Below are 16,371 nucleotides of genomic sequence, written 5' to 3' on the forward strand. Positions count from 1 at the left end.
GGGGTGGGGGGTGGGTGAGGGGCACTGACAGGGTGGTAGGCAGCAGATGTCCCACAGGACACCTGCAGGCTCAAGGCTAGTTTTCCCATGGCCACTGGGTGTCGCTGTTATGTCCAGATCCGCAGCTGTGGCCTGGGATCTGGCTGGGAGGAAACAGTCAGGACTTGGAGCTAACCCCTTCCCGCCCGATCTCTGCTGGGGCTGGTGGGGGGATAGGCTGGTGGTCCCACCAGGCCGGTTCCTGCATGCCCCTGCCTCTGGGTGCTTGTCCATTGTCATGATAACTCGCCAAGGCCTGGAGGGGACACCGGTGCCCACCACAGCACCACCAGGAGGAAGTGAGGCACAGGGCAAAAAGAGCTGTGCTCTGTGCATCGTCCCATAGCCTGCACCCATCCTGGGTTAACAGCCCCAGAGCTCTCGTCCTGGCCTGGCCCCACTCCCTCCTTTTCCTTCTCAGCCATAGTATCAGGTGCCAGGTGCCCTTGTGTGCCACAGCCCTGGAGATCGTGGGACAACACACCCCTTGCTGAGGAACCAGGCCCCATAATCTCAGCACCTAACGAAATGCCATGTCTCTGGGGCAGCAGTGGGAAACCTTCCTCTCGTGATCCTGGTGTCACCAAGGCCTGTTTGAGCCTCGGCCTCTTGCTGGTGTGTGAACTGTTTGTGTTTCTCTGGAGCATTCACTCTTAACCCTAGTGATTACAGATTAAATGCCAGCCTCGTGCGCAGTGCCCCGGCTGATGGGTTACAAGTTCTGCTGATGGGCTGATGCCCCTGCCCCACCCCACCCCAGAGCTAAGAGCCCTGCAGCCCCCAACCCTGTGACAGCAGCAGTGTATGGCATGTTTGTAATAGAGGGCTGGCCTGAAAAAAAGGTAGGGGAAGCAACTGCTGGGATGCAACAATTCATTGCATGGTAGCCATGGCTGACTCTGGTAGGATCAGGAATGAGGCCACAGTGCTGCTCAGGCAGGTGAGCCCGTGCCTCAGCGTGTTGCTGAGTGAGACTTCTAGGCTTTTAAACCTATGGGGTTTAAACACAGCCGCGTGTGGATGGGTAATGTGGCTGCAGTCACTGCTGGGCCAGGCCACAGGGTGCTTCAGACCCTGCTTGGCAGTGAAATAGGTGAGATATTGTGGTCCACTTACACAAGGTCCACTTGCCTGGCACTGAGATGCAGCCATTTCCAGGGAGGCAAGAGCAGTGGTTCTGCAGCTGCAGCCAGCTCCCCTTGGGGTGGGAAGTGGGTCGGGGCTCAGGCTGATGGCACAGCTACCGAGAGGGTGCACTTACAAGGGTTAACCAGCCCAGCAGGCGGCTGTGCTGCCCTGAACTCTCAGCCTGGGGGGTACTGAGGGGCTGGGAGTGACTCATGCGGGGTCTGGGCCTGTTCCCCTCCCTCGGCCCTGACCCAGGGCCGCCTGGCTTTGTCCCGTGCTGGGAATCTGGCTGAGTCAGTCAGATTCCCGGAGCCCTGGCTCTGGGCAGACAAAGGGAGATGGCAGGGGGCAGCGACCCTGCCCCAGCCTGGCTCTGTCCAGGGGGGAAGCGGCTGGCAGGGCACTGAGTCATTGCACGCGCCTGCTCCCTCCCCACACATGGCTCTGCCAGGGCCCTTCGCTGCCAACCCGCCGGCCCTTTGTTGGGCTCCCCCACAGCTCTGCCAGGACCCCTCACTCCTGACCCATAGCCCCCTGCTACCCCAGCCCTGGGCCCCAGCCAGGAGGGAGGTGGGCATGGGGGAGCGGATGGAGGGGCTTGCAGACCCCAAAGCAGAGGGGTGGAGGATGAGGTGGGAGGGCAGCTTGGTGCCCATGCTCCAGGCATTGCTTCCTCTTTAGTTAGCCCTTTGTGTTCTCAGTGCCATTGTCAGGGACCCCCAAACCTCCATGTGTCATGTGGAGCTGTCCCTTGCACTCTACTATAAGACATTTGCATCATGAGAAGAAGTGGAGCCCATTGGCTGCAGCAAGGGGGCTGCAAGCCAGGACTCCTGGGTTGCAAGTCTGGGAGGACAGTGGGATCCAGTGGGCTAGAGCAAAGAGGCTGTGTCGGGGGGGGTCTTTTCCTGGCTGTGCTGCTGACCTTCTAAGTGCCTTGGTGTTTATCTTGTGGATGAGGCCTCTGGGCTGGGACCCTTTGGTCACTGTTGGGCAGGTCCAGCACCTAGAGGTTTGCCCTGGCCTGACAGAGTGGCTGGAACTACTGAAGCCAGAGCCTCTCTTTGCCACCACCCTCTCTCTCCAGTGAGCATCCCTCAGCCTAATGTTACTTGTGGATCTTCTAGAGGCCACTCCCTATTCCCACCATGTGCCACAGAGCAATCCCCGGCATCTCTGCACAGCTTGGCACACCTGTGCCTGACTCATGAATTTTGCATTGGCCTGGGGAGGTCACTGTGCAGATCTTGCTATGGGAACTGTCTTGTCTGCGGTGCCTCTGCACTTGCCTTTGCTGATACTATATAGCCACTGGGACTGGGACAAGGGCAGAGGCCTTAGATCTTCGTGGGTGGCTACGAGCAACGGCAGCTGCTGCCCAGTACAAACAGCATTGTTGAGCTACCACAGGCTGTGAGGAAGAAGCCAGGATCTTGGAAAGGGGCATCTACACTGAGCCAGGTTTCCCAGAGCCCCACAAGAAGTCCTGGGCAGGACAGGAGAAGAGATGAACAGACTGGCCTGGCAGAGAGGACCTGGTTCAGCCGTGGCACCAGTTATGGCCAGAGAAGCCCAGAGCACCTCCAAGCAGTGAGGGGAGTGAGGTGGGGGAATTCACTCAGCCTTGGACCCGTGGATTTCTTCTGCTGTTAAGTAAAGAGCAATGGGGTTCTCAGCACCCACGTGTAGAAAATGTGTATGTGTGCGTGTGTACGCATGCATGTGCACCTGTGCTTGCATCTGTTACAAGCCCCTGGAGAGTTAAGCTGGAAATGCTAAGGCTCACACTCTGGCTGGGGAGTTCTGGGTGTGGGTGCTTGTGCTTTGGGGCAGTGTGAGAAGCTGTGGGACTGTGGGACTGTGGTATCCGGCTCTCAGGAGTGGGGGGGGCACATGACGCTAGAGAGCACCCCAAAACTTCTCTGCACTCTGTTTAATCTCCAGAAGTCTGTGACATGCTGGGCCTAGTGGTTGCTGCCTAGCGTGGCAGGTTGGTGAGCTCCCCAGTGGAGAGTGCAAACAGATCTGTGACACCCTTGTCCCGGGGATATTCTCCCACAAACAGCCCCCCCCCCCATGGGAGGTCTCTCGTTCAACCGCTCTCCCTACCCCCTGCCTCATATCTGTGCTGCCAACCTGTGAGATAGAGAGTACAAGGGCAGAGTGCCTGGTCCTAAGGGAGGGAGGCAGAGCTAATCTGGGGCCAGATGGGTGTGGGGGTGGTCTGAGAGATGTGGGCAATGCATGGGAGATCTAGGGGCAGGTCAGAGGAGGGAGATGAACTGGGTTTAAGAGTAGGGAAAGGGTCTGGGTGCCAGAAGAAGGGACTGGAGGATGGATTGGGAGGGGGCAGGCTTGGGGGTCAGAGAGAGGAGCCTCCTCGCGCTCTGGGAATATCAGGTGGCATCCTCTGCCTTTGGTCCTGCCACCCAACAAGCCCAAGCCTGCATCCTGGGCCTCCCCCTGTGCTCCCTTCCCACCCACAAGTGCCAGTGCTCTGGTAAGCCCCCAGTCCTACTGTGCAAGGTGCCAGCAAGCCGAGCTCAAGGAGGAAGCCTTTTATTTGTTAATACAAGAATAGAAATTCTGCAATAAATACCATCTAATAAATAACATCTCCAAATAAATAAATATTAATATAGACAAACCAAGAGAAACACAACCCGACAGGGGGGAATGTGAGAGGAGAGGGAGGGGGCTGGGCCCTGCCCCCTCCCTCTGCACAGGCCTGGGGTGTGGGCAGGTGGAGTGGGGGGGCAGGGGCCTGCACCAGGGGGAGAGACCCCCATGCCTGCTTGATGCTACACCAGTGACAATGTAAACTTCAAGGCAATGCTATGCGCATCATGGCGTGAGCATGGGGGCGTGATGTGTGGGTGGTTAAAACACATGTCAAGGGAGGGCATAGGTGATTTCTCACCCTTCCCTGGTTTAGCTCCCCACCCCACGTGGCCTAGGCCTTGCTAGACAGGTGTTTTGACAAGATGTGGGGCCAGTAGATGCAGCAGCATCATAACTAGAGGAATGCTGGAATTGCCATTTCAAGTCTTTCCTGTTTGGACCCTGGCTCTTCCTGCTTCACACTCCACCCCTTCCTGTTTTGGACCCTCATCTTTTTTATTTGAAACCCTACCCTGTCCTGCATTGAATCCCTCCTACCCTGTGGTGCCATCCAGCTGGCAGTGACGCCCATTGAAGGTCTGACCGGGGGAGACGTGGGCTCCGATGGGCTGAAGCTGGAATCACTGCCTAGCTCTGCTTGTGCCCCTTCCAGTTTCCTGGTGCTGTGGGGCACAAGGCCTTGGGGGCAGGGCTGGCAGTGCCAAGGCAGACCTAAAGCCAAGCACATGGTCCTCAGTGTGTGGGCTGGTGCTACAGCCTGTGATCTCAGGAAAAGGCTGGAAGAGTCCAGGCCTCTGTGCATGAGAAGAAAGAAGGGACAGGTGGGGGGACCCAAGAAGCGAGCTGGGGGAAAGTATGGAGGAAGACGTCAGGGGGCAGCAAGGGACTAAATGCCTCTTGATGCTGCCCTGGCATATAGAGGTGGGGCTCATTGCTGGACACACAGTATGGGGATGATGCTACTCTGAGAGGTGCCCAAGTCTAGAGGTGGGTGTTAGTGCTGGTCTGCCTGGCAGGGGAGAGGACTATTGCTGCTCTGGATTGTGTTTGGGGGAAGGGCCACATCCCTCCTTTTGGAAGCAAAGAGAACCTGTGAAGGGAACAAAGCCCCGTGCCTGGCAGGGCAGCGTGATGGTGCTGGGCAGGTGGGTAGGTGGATAGGGGGGCGCTGGGTCAGAAGCCCTGTGCCTCGAGGCTCAGCGTGACGGCAGCGGGGGGCACCTTCTTTTTGAGGCGGTTGAAGTCCTTGGCTGAGCGCCACAGCCAGGTTTGCAGCTCCTTGAGCAGCCAGAAGTCATCCATCTTCTTGAGGAAGTCGTTGTGCGGGCTGACAGGCCCCAGCCCATGGGCCCAGGCAGGGTCAGTACTGCCCAGTGAGCCAGGCAGCGGGTAGCCTAGCGAGGACATGACACCTGCGATGCTCACCACTAGCCCCTGCAAACTGGAGCAGAAGTGGCCCAGGCTTTTGCGCAGGTCAGCCTTGGCCACCTGCCCATCCATGCCACGCAGGTAGCATAACAAGTGTGTGTAGGCTCGGTAGTTGGCTGCCAGCCGAGCATTGTCATTCAGACTGCGCCACAGCTCAAAGTCCACCGTTGCACTGGGCACCATCTCGGCCCTCGTCATCCGGGGAGGGTTGAAGTCCGGCTCATTGAAGGGCGGCCCGAGGTAATTCAACTATACCAGGAAAGACAGAGAGGACAGGCATTAGATTGCCCACAGTGGGGCCCCTGCCACCTCTGCCTCAGAGGCTGGCCCAGAATATGGTGGGGGGCAGGCCCATAGATGAGCCAACAAGACCAGATAGATGGGGTTTTCCACAGTGGTTGGGTACCAGTTTGGGGAAGACCCAGCTGCCTCCAGAGTCCCCCTACAAAGGTCATAGATTTAATAGATTTCATAGACATTAGGACTGGAAGGAATCTCCTAAGATCACTGGGTCCAGCCCCTTGCCCAAGGGGCAGGAAGTTAGCTGGGGTCAGAGCACTCCAGCAAGATAAGCATGCGTTTCTTAAAGGTATCCGGAGTAGGTGCTTGCACCACTTCTATGGGTAGTCTATTCCAGACTCTGGAAACTCGGATGGTAAAGACCTTTTTCCTTATGTCCAGTCTAAATGGTCTTCCAGCAGTTTGTGACCATTAGACCTTGTTTTCCCTTGGGGTGCGCAAGTGAACAGATGTTTTCCCAGTTCCTGATGCACACCCCTTATATACTTAGAGGCTGCAACCAGGTTATTCCTGAGCCTTCGCTTCTCCAGCCTAAACAGTCCCATGCCTCTCAGCCTCTCCTCTTAAGGCCTGCTCACTTGACCTCTTGTCATGGGAGTGAGCCTGTCCCTGGAGAAGCACTGAGGTAGCTGGGCAGGAGGGGTGGCACTGCAGAAGAGGCCGAGGGTCGGCGACCTTTTGTGGCCAGTGGGGCCCTGGGACACAGCATGCTCAGCTCTTAGGCCTGACCTGCCCCTTCCAGTTAGGGGGTCTCCAGGGTGGGAGCTGGGGCCAGAAAGCCATGGCTTCATTTGGCTGCTATGCCCAGGATCCTGTGGCAGTGGGCAAGGGCACTGGGTGCCTTGTTCCCTAGTTGGAGCTGAAACAAATACCATGAGGATCAGACCCTACAACCCATGCACCTGAACTGATTCCAGGGGTAAGGACTGGCAGGATTAGACCCCCATGGTCCTGCACCTGGGACATGGAGCTGACAGGGTCATGAGCTAAGGCAGGGGGACAGGACTTCTTTGGGGTTGTGGGTACTACATTATAAGATTTGGGAGCCTGAAGTGCAGGGGCTGGGAAAAGTGATGTGGGCGTAGATGCTGGCTCCCAGCTACGTTGGGGCGAGGCTGCATTGAGAGCTTGATGGTGCGGGTAAGTTGGGCAGAGGGGAGTGTGATCCCCTCACTGGGAGGGGCTGCCTTCACCCTGTGAAGAGCAGTGGAATTTCCTGTGCCCTGTGGCAAGGGCGAGGGCACTCCAGAGCACTGCAGAGCTGAGGAATTCCTCTCCTGATGACGCGCAGCGGAGGGGGTGCTGGGCAGGTGAGGCCCGGGCAGGTGAGGCCCCAAGCAGGTGAGGCCCTAATGCCAGGGCTGGGAGGCAGCCGGAGGAGTCAACTGACAAGCCCTGGGGAGGAGGTAATTTACAAGCGAGCGGAGAAAGGGAGGTGAAATGAGGCCACTGCAGCATAACACCTCTGAGCAGGGGGAGCTGGGGAGCGGTCCCTCAACCTGTCAGGACGGGAAGGGTGTGGGCAGTGCCCAACTCTGGATGCAAGCGGGTGGGGAGGGATTGACAATAACACTTAGGAAATGCAGCAGTGATGGCACAGGGGAGAGATGCTGGGGAAAACATTGTGATTCAAGTGCACAACACAAGGCTGATGCACATGAGCACATCCTCTGCACGTGCCCTCCCCCGGGGCCATTTCAACAAACTGCCTAGCGCACTTCCACACACACATGCTCCCATGCCCATCCATAGAAATGCTAACTCCTGGCCCTTCCATCCCATGTACCGCTGGGGATTCCCCATGCTCCAGGATGGCACCAGGAGCAGCCCTGGCAGGCGTGTAGGCAGGCAGGGTGAAGCAGGGAGCGGAAGAGAGGTGTGTCGGTGCTGGGGGGCATGGCAGGTGGGGCAGTGCGGGCATCTGAACAATCTGACAAGCTTGGGAGACAAATTAATTTCCTCTGCATGGCCCGGGGGCAAATGCAGATGTCTCTCTTCATCAATCCTGTGGAGCTGGAGTGAAAGCTAGACGGGCAGGCTGGGTCAAGGTGAGCACCCTGTGATGGTGGGCAGAGACGGGTAGTGGGGGAGACTGGCACAGAAACAGTGACAGGGCAAAGAGATGGAGGAAGAAGAGAGAGAGTGGTGTGGGCCCAGGAATATGAGGGGGGGGAATGTACCTCATATGTGTGACTGAAGGCAAAGAGATGGGAGAAGGGCAGCCCTGGGACCTCTGCTTCTCTCCTCCCAAATACAGGTTGGATGGACATCTGCAAAATTCTTCGCACAAAACTCCTAAAACTGTGCGCTCTTCCAGGCTCAGTTTTGCTGATTCCCTTTCTAGCCTCTGAATCTCTCTCTGCTCCTGTCTGCTAAATGAATGAACCCCTTTGTATCAGAAACGGTCTCCCCATGGAGGTGCTCATATATGGCCATTCAGACATTGTGGGTCCTCTCTTCCCTAAGTACAGATACCAGCTCAAGCTTGTAGCATTTTGACCCCTTTCTAGTTTTTCCCAGTGCGATTACCAAAACTGGCCATGCTATTCCAGTTATTTGCTCACCAGTGCTGTGCACAAGGTAACACCACTTCCCTCTTCTACCTGGACACTCCCCTCACTGCTACATCTAAGGATCATCCATGAACAACAGCACTGCATTAGGGGGTCACACCCGGCTGGTCACCTGCCACCCTGAAGTCTTTTCCCATCTCTGCCCATGGCCTGTCAATGTGACTGGCATTTTTCATCCCGAGAAGTCTGGCTTTGACTCTAACTGCATTAACAGGCATTACATTCAAATATGTCCCACCAAGTGATCCAAACTGCTAATTGAACTCTCACCTATTTTGCTAACCCAGCTTTAATATTTTCTCTAAAAGATCCACAAGTAGCATTAGGCTGAGGGCTGATCACTGAGAGCTCCCACTAGAAATATCCTCCACCCACCCCATTGAACATCACTAGTTTCAATTACTTTATAGGCTCTATTGGTGAGATGGTTTCCAATCTAATTCTCATATGCCACTTTGAGTCTGGGGGTGGACTCTTAGTATCACATGATACTAAGTCAAATGCCTTTCAGAACACTACTGCAAAATGCAGTTGCCTTTATCAGCTAAACTTGTAAAACCACCTAAAACGTGACACCGAGTTGCTTTGATAAGGCTCCATACAACTACTCGCACTGGCATTTGTTACTCACTGAATGGGTTCTGTGTCAGCCCTTCCATCATCCTACTGAGGACTGGTGTTGGGCCAACCAGCCCAAAGTCACCCACATCATCCTTTTGACACAAGACTGATGTGGAAGGGTAAGGATGGTTCATGTTTCTGGAAGGTGCAGGAAGGGTTTCCCTATCTGCAGCCAGGTTGGATAACGAGTACGGGATGCTCAGTCTTCCAGGCACTGGGCCTGAGCAGGTCACTGGTCAGCTCTGATGGGCTGCATGGGAGGGATCCGGGATTAGACAGCACACCTTGCCCAGGCACCACAGGGAAGGGACCCCAGGCTGTATGAGCCTGATTTGGTAGATCAGGGAGAAGAGATCCCAGGCTGGATGGGTTTGATGGAAGTGCTATTCCCATTGCTGTGGCTGTGTGCCTGCTCTGTGCGCAGTGGAGCATGGCCTGGGTGGGGCAGCGCCTAGGCGAGTTCTGACACACGAGCCTCACCTCACTCCACAGAGAGACGGCACAACAGAGTGTAAACATAAGGAGACTTCCCCGGTGCCCCAGGACAGGGAGGAGGCACCAGTTTAGGCACCCTGCCAAGACTAGAGCCATGCAGTGGGGAGAGCATGAGCTGGGGAAATGGGCATGATGAAGCCTGGCATGTGAGGGCAGACAGAGAAGGTAAACCCCAGGTCCCCAGCGTGACTTAGAACAAGGCAGGGTAAGAGAAAGGGACCCCAGTAAAAGAGAGGCAGAGGATTTACAGCTCCTTATGCAATACTGCCTTCTGCCTCAGCCCCCCACCTTGGCTGCAGACTTCATCAGTGCCATGCGGAGTGGATCCTATAACAGAACATGCCTCAGTCATTTGTCATCCCCACTCCTCCTAGGGCTAGGGGGTGGATTGAGTTACAACCGCCCCTCAGCTTCCCAAGTGGGAGAGCCACTTTGGAGGACTTTTCATCTACCAAGACCCCCTGAGGAGGAGAGAGCAATCCTCCTCCCTGCTTGCCTCACTCCCCCAGCTTACTGGACAGACATCAAGAGCTGGTGGGGAGAGGAGCCAGAGTGCACTGGAGGCAAAGCAGGGCAGTGAGCAGTGCAGAGGACCAGAGGGGTGAGGGGAAGAGATAAGGAAAGGGGAGGGGAGTTGGAGTCCCGTGGCCAAGCAGCTGCCTGAGCCCCCTACCCTGTACTCACATAGGTGCCGGCGAGCGTGCGAAGCTGGTGTTCCAGGTACCTGGTGAGGTCGTATGTCTTCTGGATGGACTGGCCAGCACCTGCCTCGTCTGTGCTGTTGAGGGCAGGGACCGCAGGCAGGTTCCAGAGTGCAGCACACAGGAAGGCAAAGATCCCCCAAGAATCTCCTGCAGGAAACACAAGCATGAGCTCAGGCCAGGCAGTGACAACAGGTAGTGGGAAAGCCTCCAAGTGCCCAGCCCTGCCATGTCCAGCAGGGGGCATTATGATACCTTGGAAGAAATGGAGCTTGCAAGTGCCCCACCTCCCCTGCCTAGAAGGGGATACCAGGGATGGGGCAGAACCAGTAGGGGGCACTGTGAGGGGGTGCAGCATGTAAAGCTGAGCCTGTCCTCCCCAGTACTGTGGCACCAGGGAAGGTGCAGCCTGCAGTGCCCAGCCTCCCCCCGCCACCCCCTTCCCAGCAGTGACATGAAGTCAAGTCTGGAGCTATCCTGACTCTCACCAGGACTAAATTCCTGTTGGGCTTGAAGACAATTTGGCAGGGGATGAATTGAGCAAGGTGGAAGCTAGCCCTACTCCCCAGCCCAGCGCCCTGCATGGCAAGATGTACGACTCTAACACCTTGTCACTCACTCTCCTCCCTGCTGCCCTGAACAGCCGCCAGCCTTGGCTGCTGGGCCAGGTATTTTTATGGGTGTCTCACACACCTGTTTCAAATAAGCCATAAAAGTGATAAACCGCACTGGGAAGAGCTGGGAGCCAGCAGCTGACATGGTCATGGAGGCCTGTCTGGCCTAACTTGCTTTTTCAGGTGTGTCTGGCTTGCTCCATCCCTCTTCCTCCTAGGGCCAGGTATCCCTGCTGGGTCCCAGCCACAGAGGAAAAAGCAAAGGCCTTTTTATGGCTTAAGTGTGATTTGATCCAATGCTCAGCCTAAGGCTGGGCTCAGGGCCTACTGGGCTCAGAGTGGTGCGAGCTACCAGGCTCAAAGGCAAGATAGATAGAAGACCAGCCATGAAAATCTACAAAATCTGAGCCTGAGGAGCAGACGGGTGCCAGGATCTCAGGAGCTGCGAGAGGTGCAGGTTGGTGGGTGCTGGGGTTTGGGAGCCAACAGGGTTCAAGGACTGGGATTTCTGGCTCCAGAGCAGTGAGATTTTCCAGTATCTTGCTGGGGCTCTGCTGGGCTTGGCAGAAAGAAACCGGTAGGGAATAGTGCCTGCGTAGGCCGCTGGCTCATGGCCGTGCGGGGAACGTGACCATTACTCATGCCGGCACGTGAATCCTGACAGCATCTCAGCCAGTCCCATTGCGGGCTAAGCCTGCTTGGGAGGGGGTTGATTCCCACCTGTGATGAATCACCCATGAGACACCAAACCTGGGCCCAGGCCACTTGTGCGCTTCATTAAAGAGCATCTTGCAAAGCCTTGCCTCAGTCAGATGTTTCTGCCGCACCCTGCACCCATCCCAACCTGGGTAATTACATTCTGCCTCCCTGCACCTCCTGCACCAGAAACAGGAGCCTGGTTCATTTATTTTCCTAGCCTGCTGCACAGTGCCATGCCCCACCCCAGAGGCAGGTGCAACCTCATATGTGCTGGATCCTTGTGGGAACGGCAGCCATGCTGTATCCCAGAGAACCCTGCGACTCAAAACTGGATGAGGCATACCTGTTCATACAGCTGCCAGGACCTATCCCAGAAGTACCATCCTTGTACTATGCAAAGGATCTGTGTGTAAACCAACTGATGCTCCTCACCCCAGAAATAACTGCATCCCAGCTATTTCAGCTAAACTGTGGCCAGCCAAGCCTCCATCAACATCCCTGCTCCAACCACCCTAGCAAACCTGGGTGCAAAATTTGGAGACATCAGCTCCTGAAATCCAGTCTTGGCCAGTGAGCTAAGGGGGAATCCTCATTAGCTATCAGAAGTACAGGGCCTATGACACACAGCTGAGCAATTCCAATTCAGCTCAACAGATGGCAGCAAATCTAATAAATCCATTTCCTCCACCCCATCTTGACAGCACTGACATGCCATTTGCCCCTGTGCCTTTACATGGGAAGTGACAAGAATAAAGTCACCTGATTCAGAGATGACATCAGGACTGTGACTTCATAGTGCCAATCTCCAGTGTTGCTCCTGCCAAGCAGCCGATAATTTGGCAGCATGCTAATAAGTCATCCTAAACTACCCACTTATTGGCTGAGGCCTCTCTGATGTCATAGTCATCCTTTACATGAATGGTGGAAAACTGCTGGATGTGTTGTAGACTCAGTGACTGGAACTTGCCCAAGTGGAGGGGTAAGGGGCTGAGGGCAGGGAGGGGCTGAGGAGGTGACAGGCAGCCAGCAGGCCCCTTCCCCCCTGCCCAGCTGCATCACCTCCTCCTCATCCCCTCTGCGCCCTGCCAGCGGGCCCAGCGCTCACTCCTGCCAGCTCTTAATTGAAAAAGTGTGTCGCACTCGCACAGCTATTTTCCAGAGTTGAGGAGGTTGGCAGAGCCTGCGGCTTCCTAACCCGGTGCGGGGAGGGGCCAGACAGAGTGGGCCAGCCAAAGTCACCTACCAGCCGGTTCTGCTTCCAGATCCCCTTCCTCCCCATCCCACCTCGCCCATCAGCTGCCTGTCCCCTCCTTCTGTTTCCTTGCTCCCAGCCATTTCTGTCCTCACTCCTCTTTCCTCTTCCCCCTCCCCTTGCTCCCCCTCCTCCTGTTCCCCATCTTCCCCCCCCTCCCCTGTCCCCTCTCTCCTCCCCCCGGCCCCCCGGCCCCCCGCGGCGAGCCTTCTGGCAGGCCCCTCCCTGCCTGTTTGGCGCGGCACAGCGAGTGTTTGGAACGCAGGCCCGGAGTGGAGCTGGCCCCAGTTCAGGGGAGGAAACAGGCAGCCCATTAAAGCGAGGTGTCACATGTTCCTTCACCTGGGTCACTTGGCCTGTGCAGCCTCTGCGCTTTCCCTTTAAGAGCCCAGTCTGCTCGGCTGCCTGGGAGGCACAGCCAGCACCTTCCCCAGCACTGGGCATGCGAGGGGGGCCCAGTGCTCCCTAGGCAGCGCTGCTCAAGTAGGGAGCTGCTGGGAGATCAGACCAGTGGCCCCAGCAAGCCAGGCATCATCCCCCATGGGCTTTGGAAAGCAGCTGGCCCCTTTCGCTGGGTGGCTCTCAGCTCAGTGCTGCACCAGGTCATGCTTTTGGCCCACCTTGCCCTGTATCCTCCTCCTCACCTGTTTGGCACTCGGGATCTGACCAGTGGCCCAGTTAGCCCAGCAGCCTGCCCTGTCACCAAGTGCCCTAACTTGAACCAATGGGCTCTCATCTGCCACCCTACCACCCAGGACGAGAGCAGTGAGCCAGGTAGCATGGTACCCTCTTCACAACCTCACTGTCCCAGACAAGACCATTTAACCCAGCATGCCACCCACACCCCTGCTGTGCTGCAGGAGACCCCTGGGATTGTCTACACCAACAGTGCCTCCCAGAGTGGCTAATGTCATCTACTGCTTACAACTGGTCAAAACACCCACAGTGCACCTTACTGCACTAACCTGTGCTGCAGTGTCCTATCCCTGTCTTGGGGTCTGAGGGAAGAGCAGGGGCTGCCTAGGTCTTGGTATCTGATGCCTGCCTAGCTACCAACCCAGCCGAGCCCTCCCCGCTTCCCAGGCCAGTCTTGCTCCCCACTGCTTGAGGAGTAGGCTGCAGCAGCAAGCCCTGCAGAGCAAGGATCCTACCCTGGGGAGAGGTGACAAGATGTGGTGAATCACAGCAACAGAGAGGATCTCTCCATCCCAGATCCTTGTCACTCCCCTCACCAAACCAACATTGGGGGGGGGTGCCCATCTACTCACCACCTATACCTCTCTTTCCTAAACATAATAGGACACTTTTGTCCCTTTTGGAGCCTGCTCTACTGACCCTTCTGCTGATAGGGTCCCATCATGCCTGGCTCTTTCCTCACCGGACCTGGAGCTTGCCAGTACCTATATCTAACTCTCCCAGGCCTGCCATGGTGTTAACTCTATGCCTGACTGGAGGGAGCTGCGTCCGAGGCAGTTCTGGTGGGAATCAACCTCAGCTACTTGCCTAGTCCCATCTTCTCATCCATACAGCATTTCCCAGGCTTTTCCCAGCCTTTAACAGATGGGTGCCCTCTTCAGGTAAGTACAATCTACTGTACTCCCCTCATGGTAGCAGCCTGCCCACACAGGTCTGAGGCTGTGGACACTCAAACAGGTTAACTTGTAGCCTCCCCAGCTATCACACACATAACATGACTCTCCCAAATGACATAGTGGTATATTCAGTCCTGGAGCAACTGGGACCAGTTTCTTACCCTTTCAAACAAGTCCTTTTCGATTTACAGCTTGCTTGTTCTAATATGGTCAAGTGCACAGCAGCCTTGATTCAGGTTTCACCTCTCCAGTGAGGAGTCTGCAGCCCCAGACCTGAAAAGGCCACTCTTCCCACCCCTTACTTATGTGCACTTATTAGCAACAGAGTGAAAGGGTCAGCATTTTAAAGGGGTGCTTCAACAAGCACCCAGTGCATCAATGGGGGCAGTTGGCATCTCAGCAGTTGTCAGATCTCTGCAACCTCAGAAGGCGTAAATTACTCTTATGCCATGGGAACATGAACAAGTTTCTGGAAGGCAGAGGAAAGAAGGGTTTACTAGTCCATCAGCGGCCCTGCAGTCACCTCTGCGGGCGCTCTTACCCGGAAGGAAGTGGAAGCTAATTTATGGACCCTCTTTCACTTATGCCTAAACTAGCACTTCCCCTTGCCAGAGAGTAAGAATATGCACAAGGGGAGTTACCATAGAGCGAATGATGCAAAGGCCCCGCCTTGCTTTACCTCAGGGTAACTGCAGTGTCTGCCCATGTCCCTAGCTCACATTTGAAATGTTTTCTTCACAACTTGCCTCTTTCCTCTCTTCAAATGAATGCTGACACTCTGAGAACAATTGGGAAGCATTTGCCTGCCAACAGGCCCCTGGGCCTCTGGGCTCCAGCTCTGGGCTCCTATCTCCTCCCTCTGGGATGCATCTACAAGAAACGCTTAATGCACAGAAGACTAATTCTACTGTGCATTAATGCGGTGGGCAAAGCCTGTGCTAATGTGCTAACGCACAGTAGATTTAGTCTAATGTGCAGTAGCATCACCAGCAAACCATTCACTTGCACTAATGCACAGAAGCACCAATTACAATGCATTAAGTTAGGACCTGTCACTACAGGTACTAAACTTAATGTGCTGAGATTACAGCACATAAATGAATGCGTAGATGAGCCCTGGCTGGTGTACCTCAGTTCCTACAGATTCTTCAACCCTCCAGGTGCACACTCATAACAATGGGCACATCTACACGCTCACTAATGTGCAGTAGTTACTGTGCATTAGCGCTGGTGCACATTTTTTTTGTGACACTAACTGCACAGTAGTCTAATAACACTGCGCAGTGTTATCAGACTGCTGTGCAGTAAGCGTTTTGTGTAGACGTGCCCACTGTGTTCAGACATGGTTATGCTCAGCATTTACTGCTCTCCCTTTCTCCCAGGCTGCTAGAGGTTCCAGCCACAGGAGATCTAAAGCTGGGACTTTATTGTTAAGTCTATCCCTGTGCGTTGCTGGAGGACCCAATTCATTCTCCCCTCCTCCCCCCAGCCAGTGACTAAGTACACTGACCACCCTCTTGCTCTGATCATAAGTGTCCTCTCTTCTGTGACAGTGCTGGCAAACTCCCTGCTCTGCCAGCCTCAGAGCTCTGCAGACCCCATCCCTGGACACTGCATGGTCAGTGGCTCAGATTCATAACCCAGTGATGCCCTGGGATCTCTGGGATTTATTGCCACTTAATAACTCCAACTGTTCCACTGCCTGCTACCTCCAGGGCACGGCCCCTCCCTCGCCCCCTTGGCTGCATATTTAATAGTGTTGTGTCTTTTCTCACTGTCTTCCCTGGCCACAGCCATGGAGGCTCTGAGTGGCCTCCCTCTCTAGGAAGGAGTGCAACTTCATAAAGCCTATAGGCCAGATATTACAAACTTGGAAACTGAGGCAAGGAAGGGGAAATACTTGCCTAGTGTCACATAGTGAGTCTGTAGCAGGGCTAAGAAAGAACCCCAAGAGCGCTGGCTCCCAGAGTCACGTCCTCCCACTTCTCTCCACCTGCCTATACAATATCAGGCAACAGTAGGAGGTGGATTTGGAGCAAGTGGCCTCTAATCCCTCCTAGGCCTCTGGGCCTCAAGGTCTGGACTCTGCCCTTGTGCCTCTTGCTATCCTTATGTGTTTCTTCTCTTTTTTTCAGAAGATTGGGGACTCCAGTTTGGAATATTTCCAAGGCTTTTGGCACTCAAAAGGGCAAGCCTTTAGGGAAATGACTCACGCCTACCCATGTTACAGACCCAGAGGAACTACAGCCCTGGATCAGAGCATGGGCCACTCTAGCCTGGCACCTGCCTCTTAAAGTGCCCCACTGC

General features: G+C 55.4%; 1 protein-coding gene across 2 annotated transcripts in view; it reads right to left on the bottom strand.

The window, feature by feature from the left end:
- Positions 1-2,617: 2,617 nt before the first annotated feature.
- CLCF1 (cardiotrophin-like cytokine factor 1) overlaps positions 2,618-16,371 on the bottom strand; it is a 40,886-nt gene continuing 27,132 nt past the window's right edge. For both annotated transcript variants that reach the window (XM_019556643.1, XM_019556642.1), the window contains exons 2-3: positions 9,891-10,057; positions 2,618-5,466 (exon numbers count right to left, since the gene is read on the bottom strand). In XM_019556643.1, the coding sequence (XP_019412188.1) occupies positions 4,963-5,466; positions 9,891-10,057 (671 nt within the window). In that variant the 3' untranslated portion in view covers positions 2,618-4,962. The remainder of the gene's footprint in view (positions 5,467-9,890; positions 10,058-16,371) is intronic.

Source organism: Crocodylus porosus, unplaced genomic scaffold, assembly GCF_001723895.1.
Source record: "Crocodylus porosus isolate Cpor-Errol unplaced genomic scaffold, CroPor_comp1, whole genome shotgun sequence".
NCBI classification, from domain to species: domain Eukaryota; kingdom Metazoa; phylum Chordata; order Crocodylia; family Crocodylidae; genus Crocodylus; species Crocodylus porosus.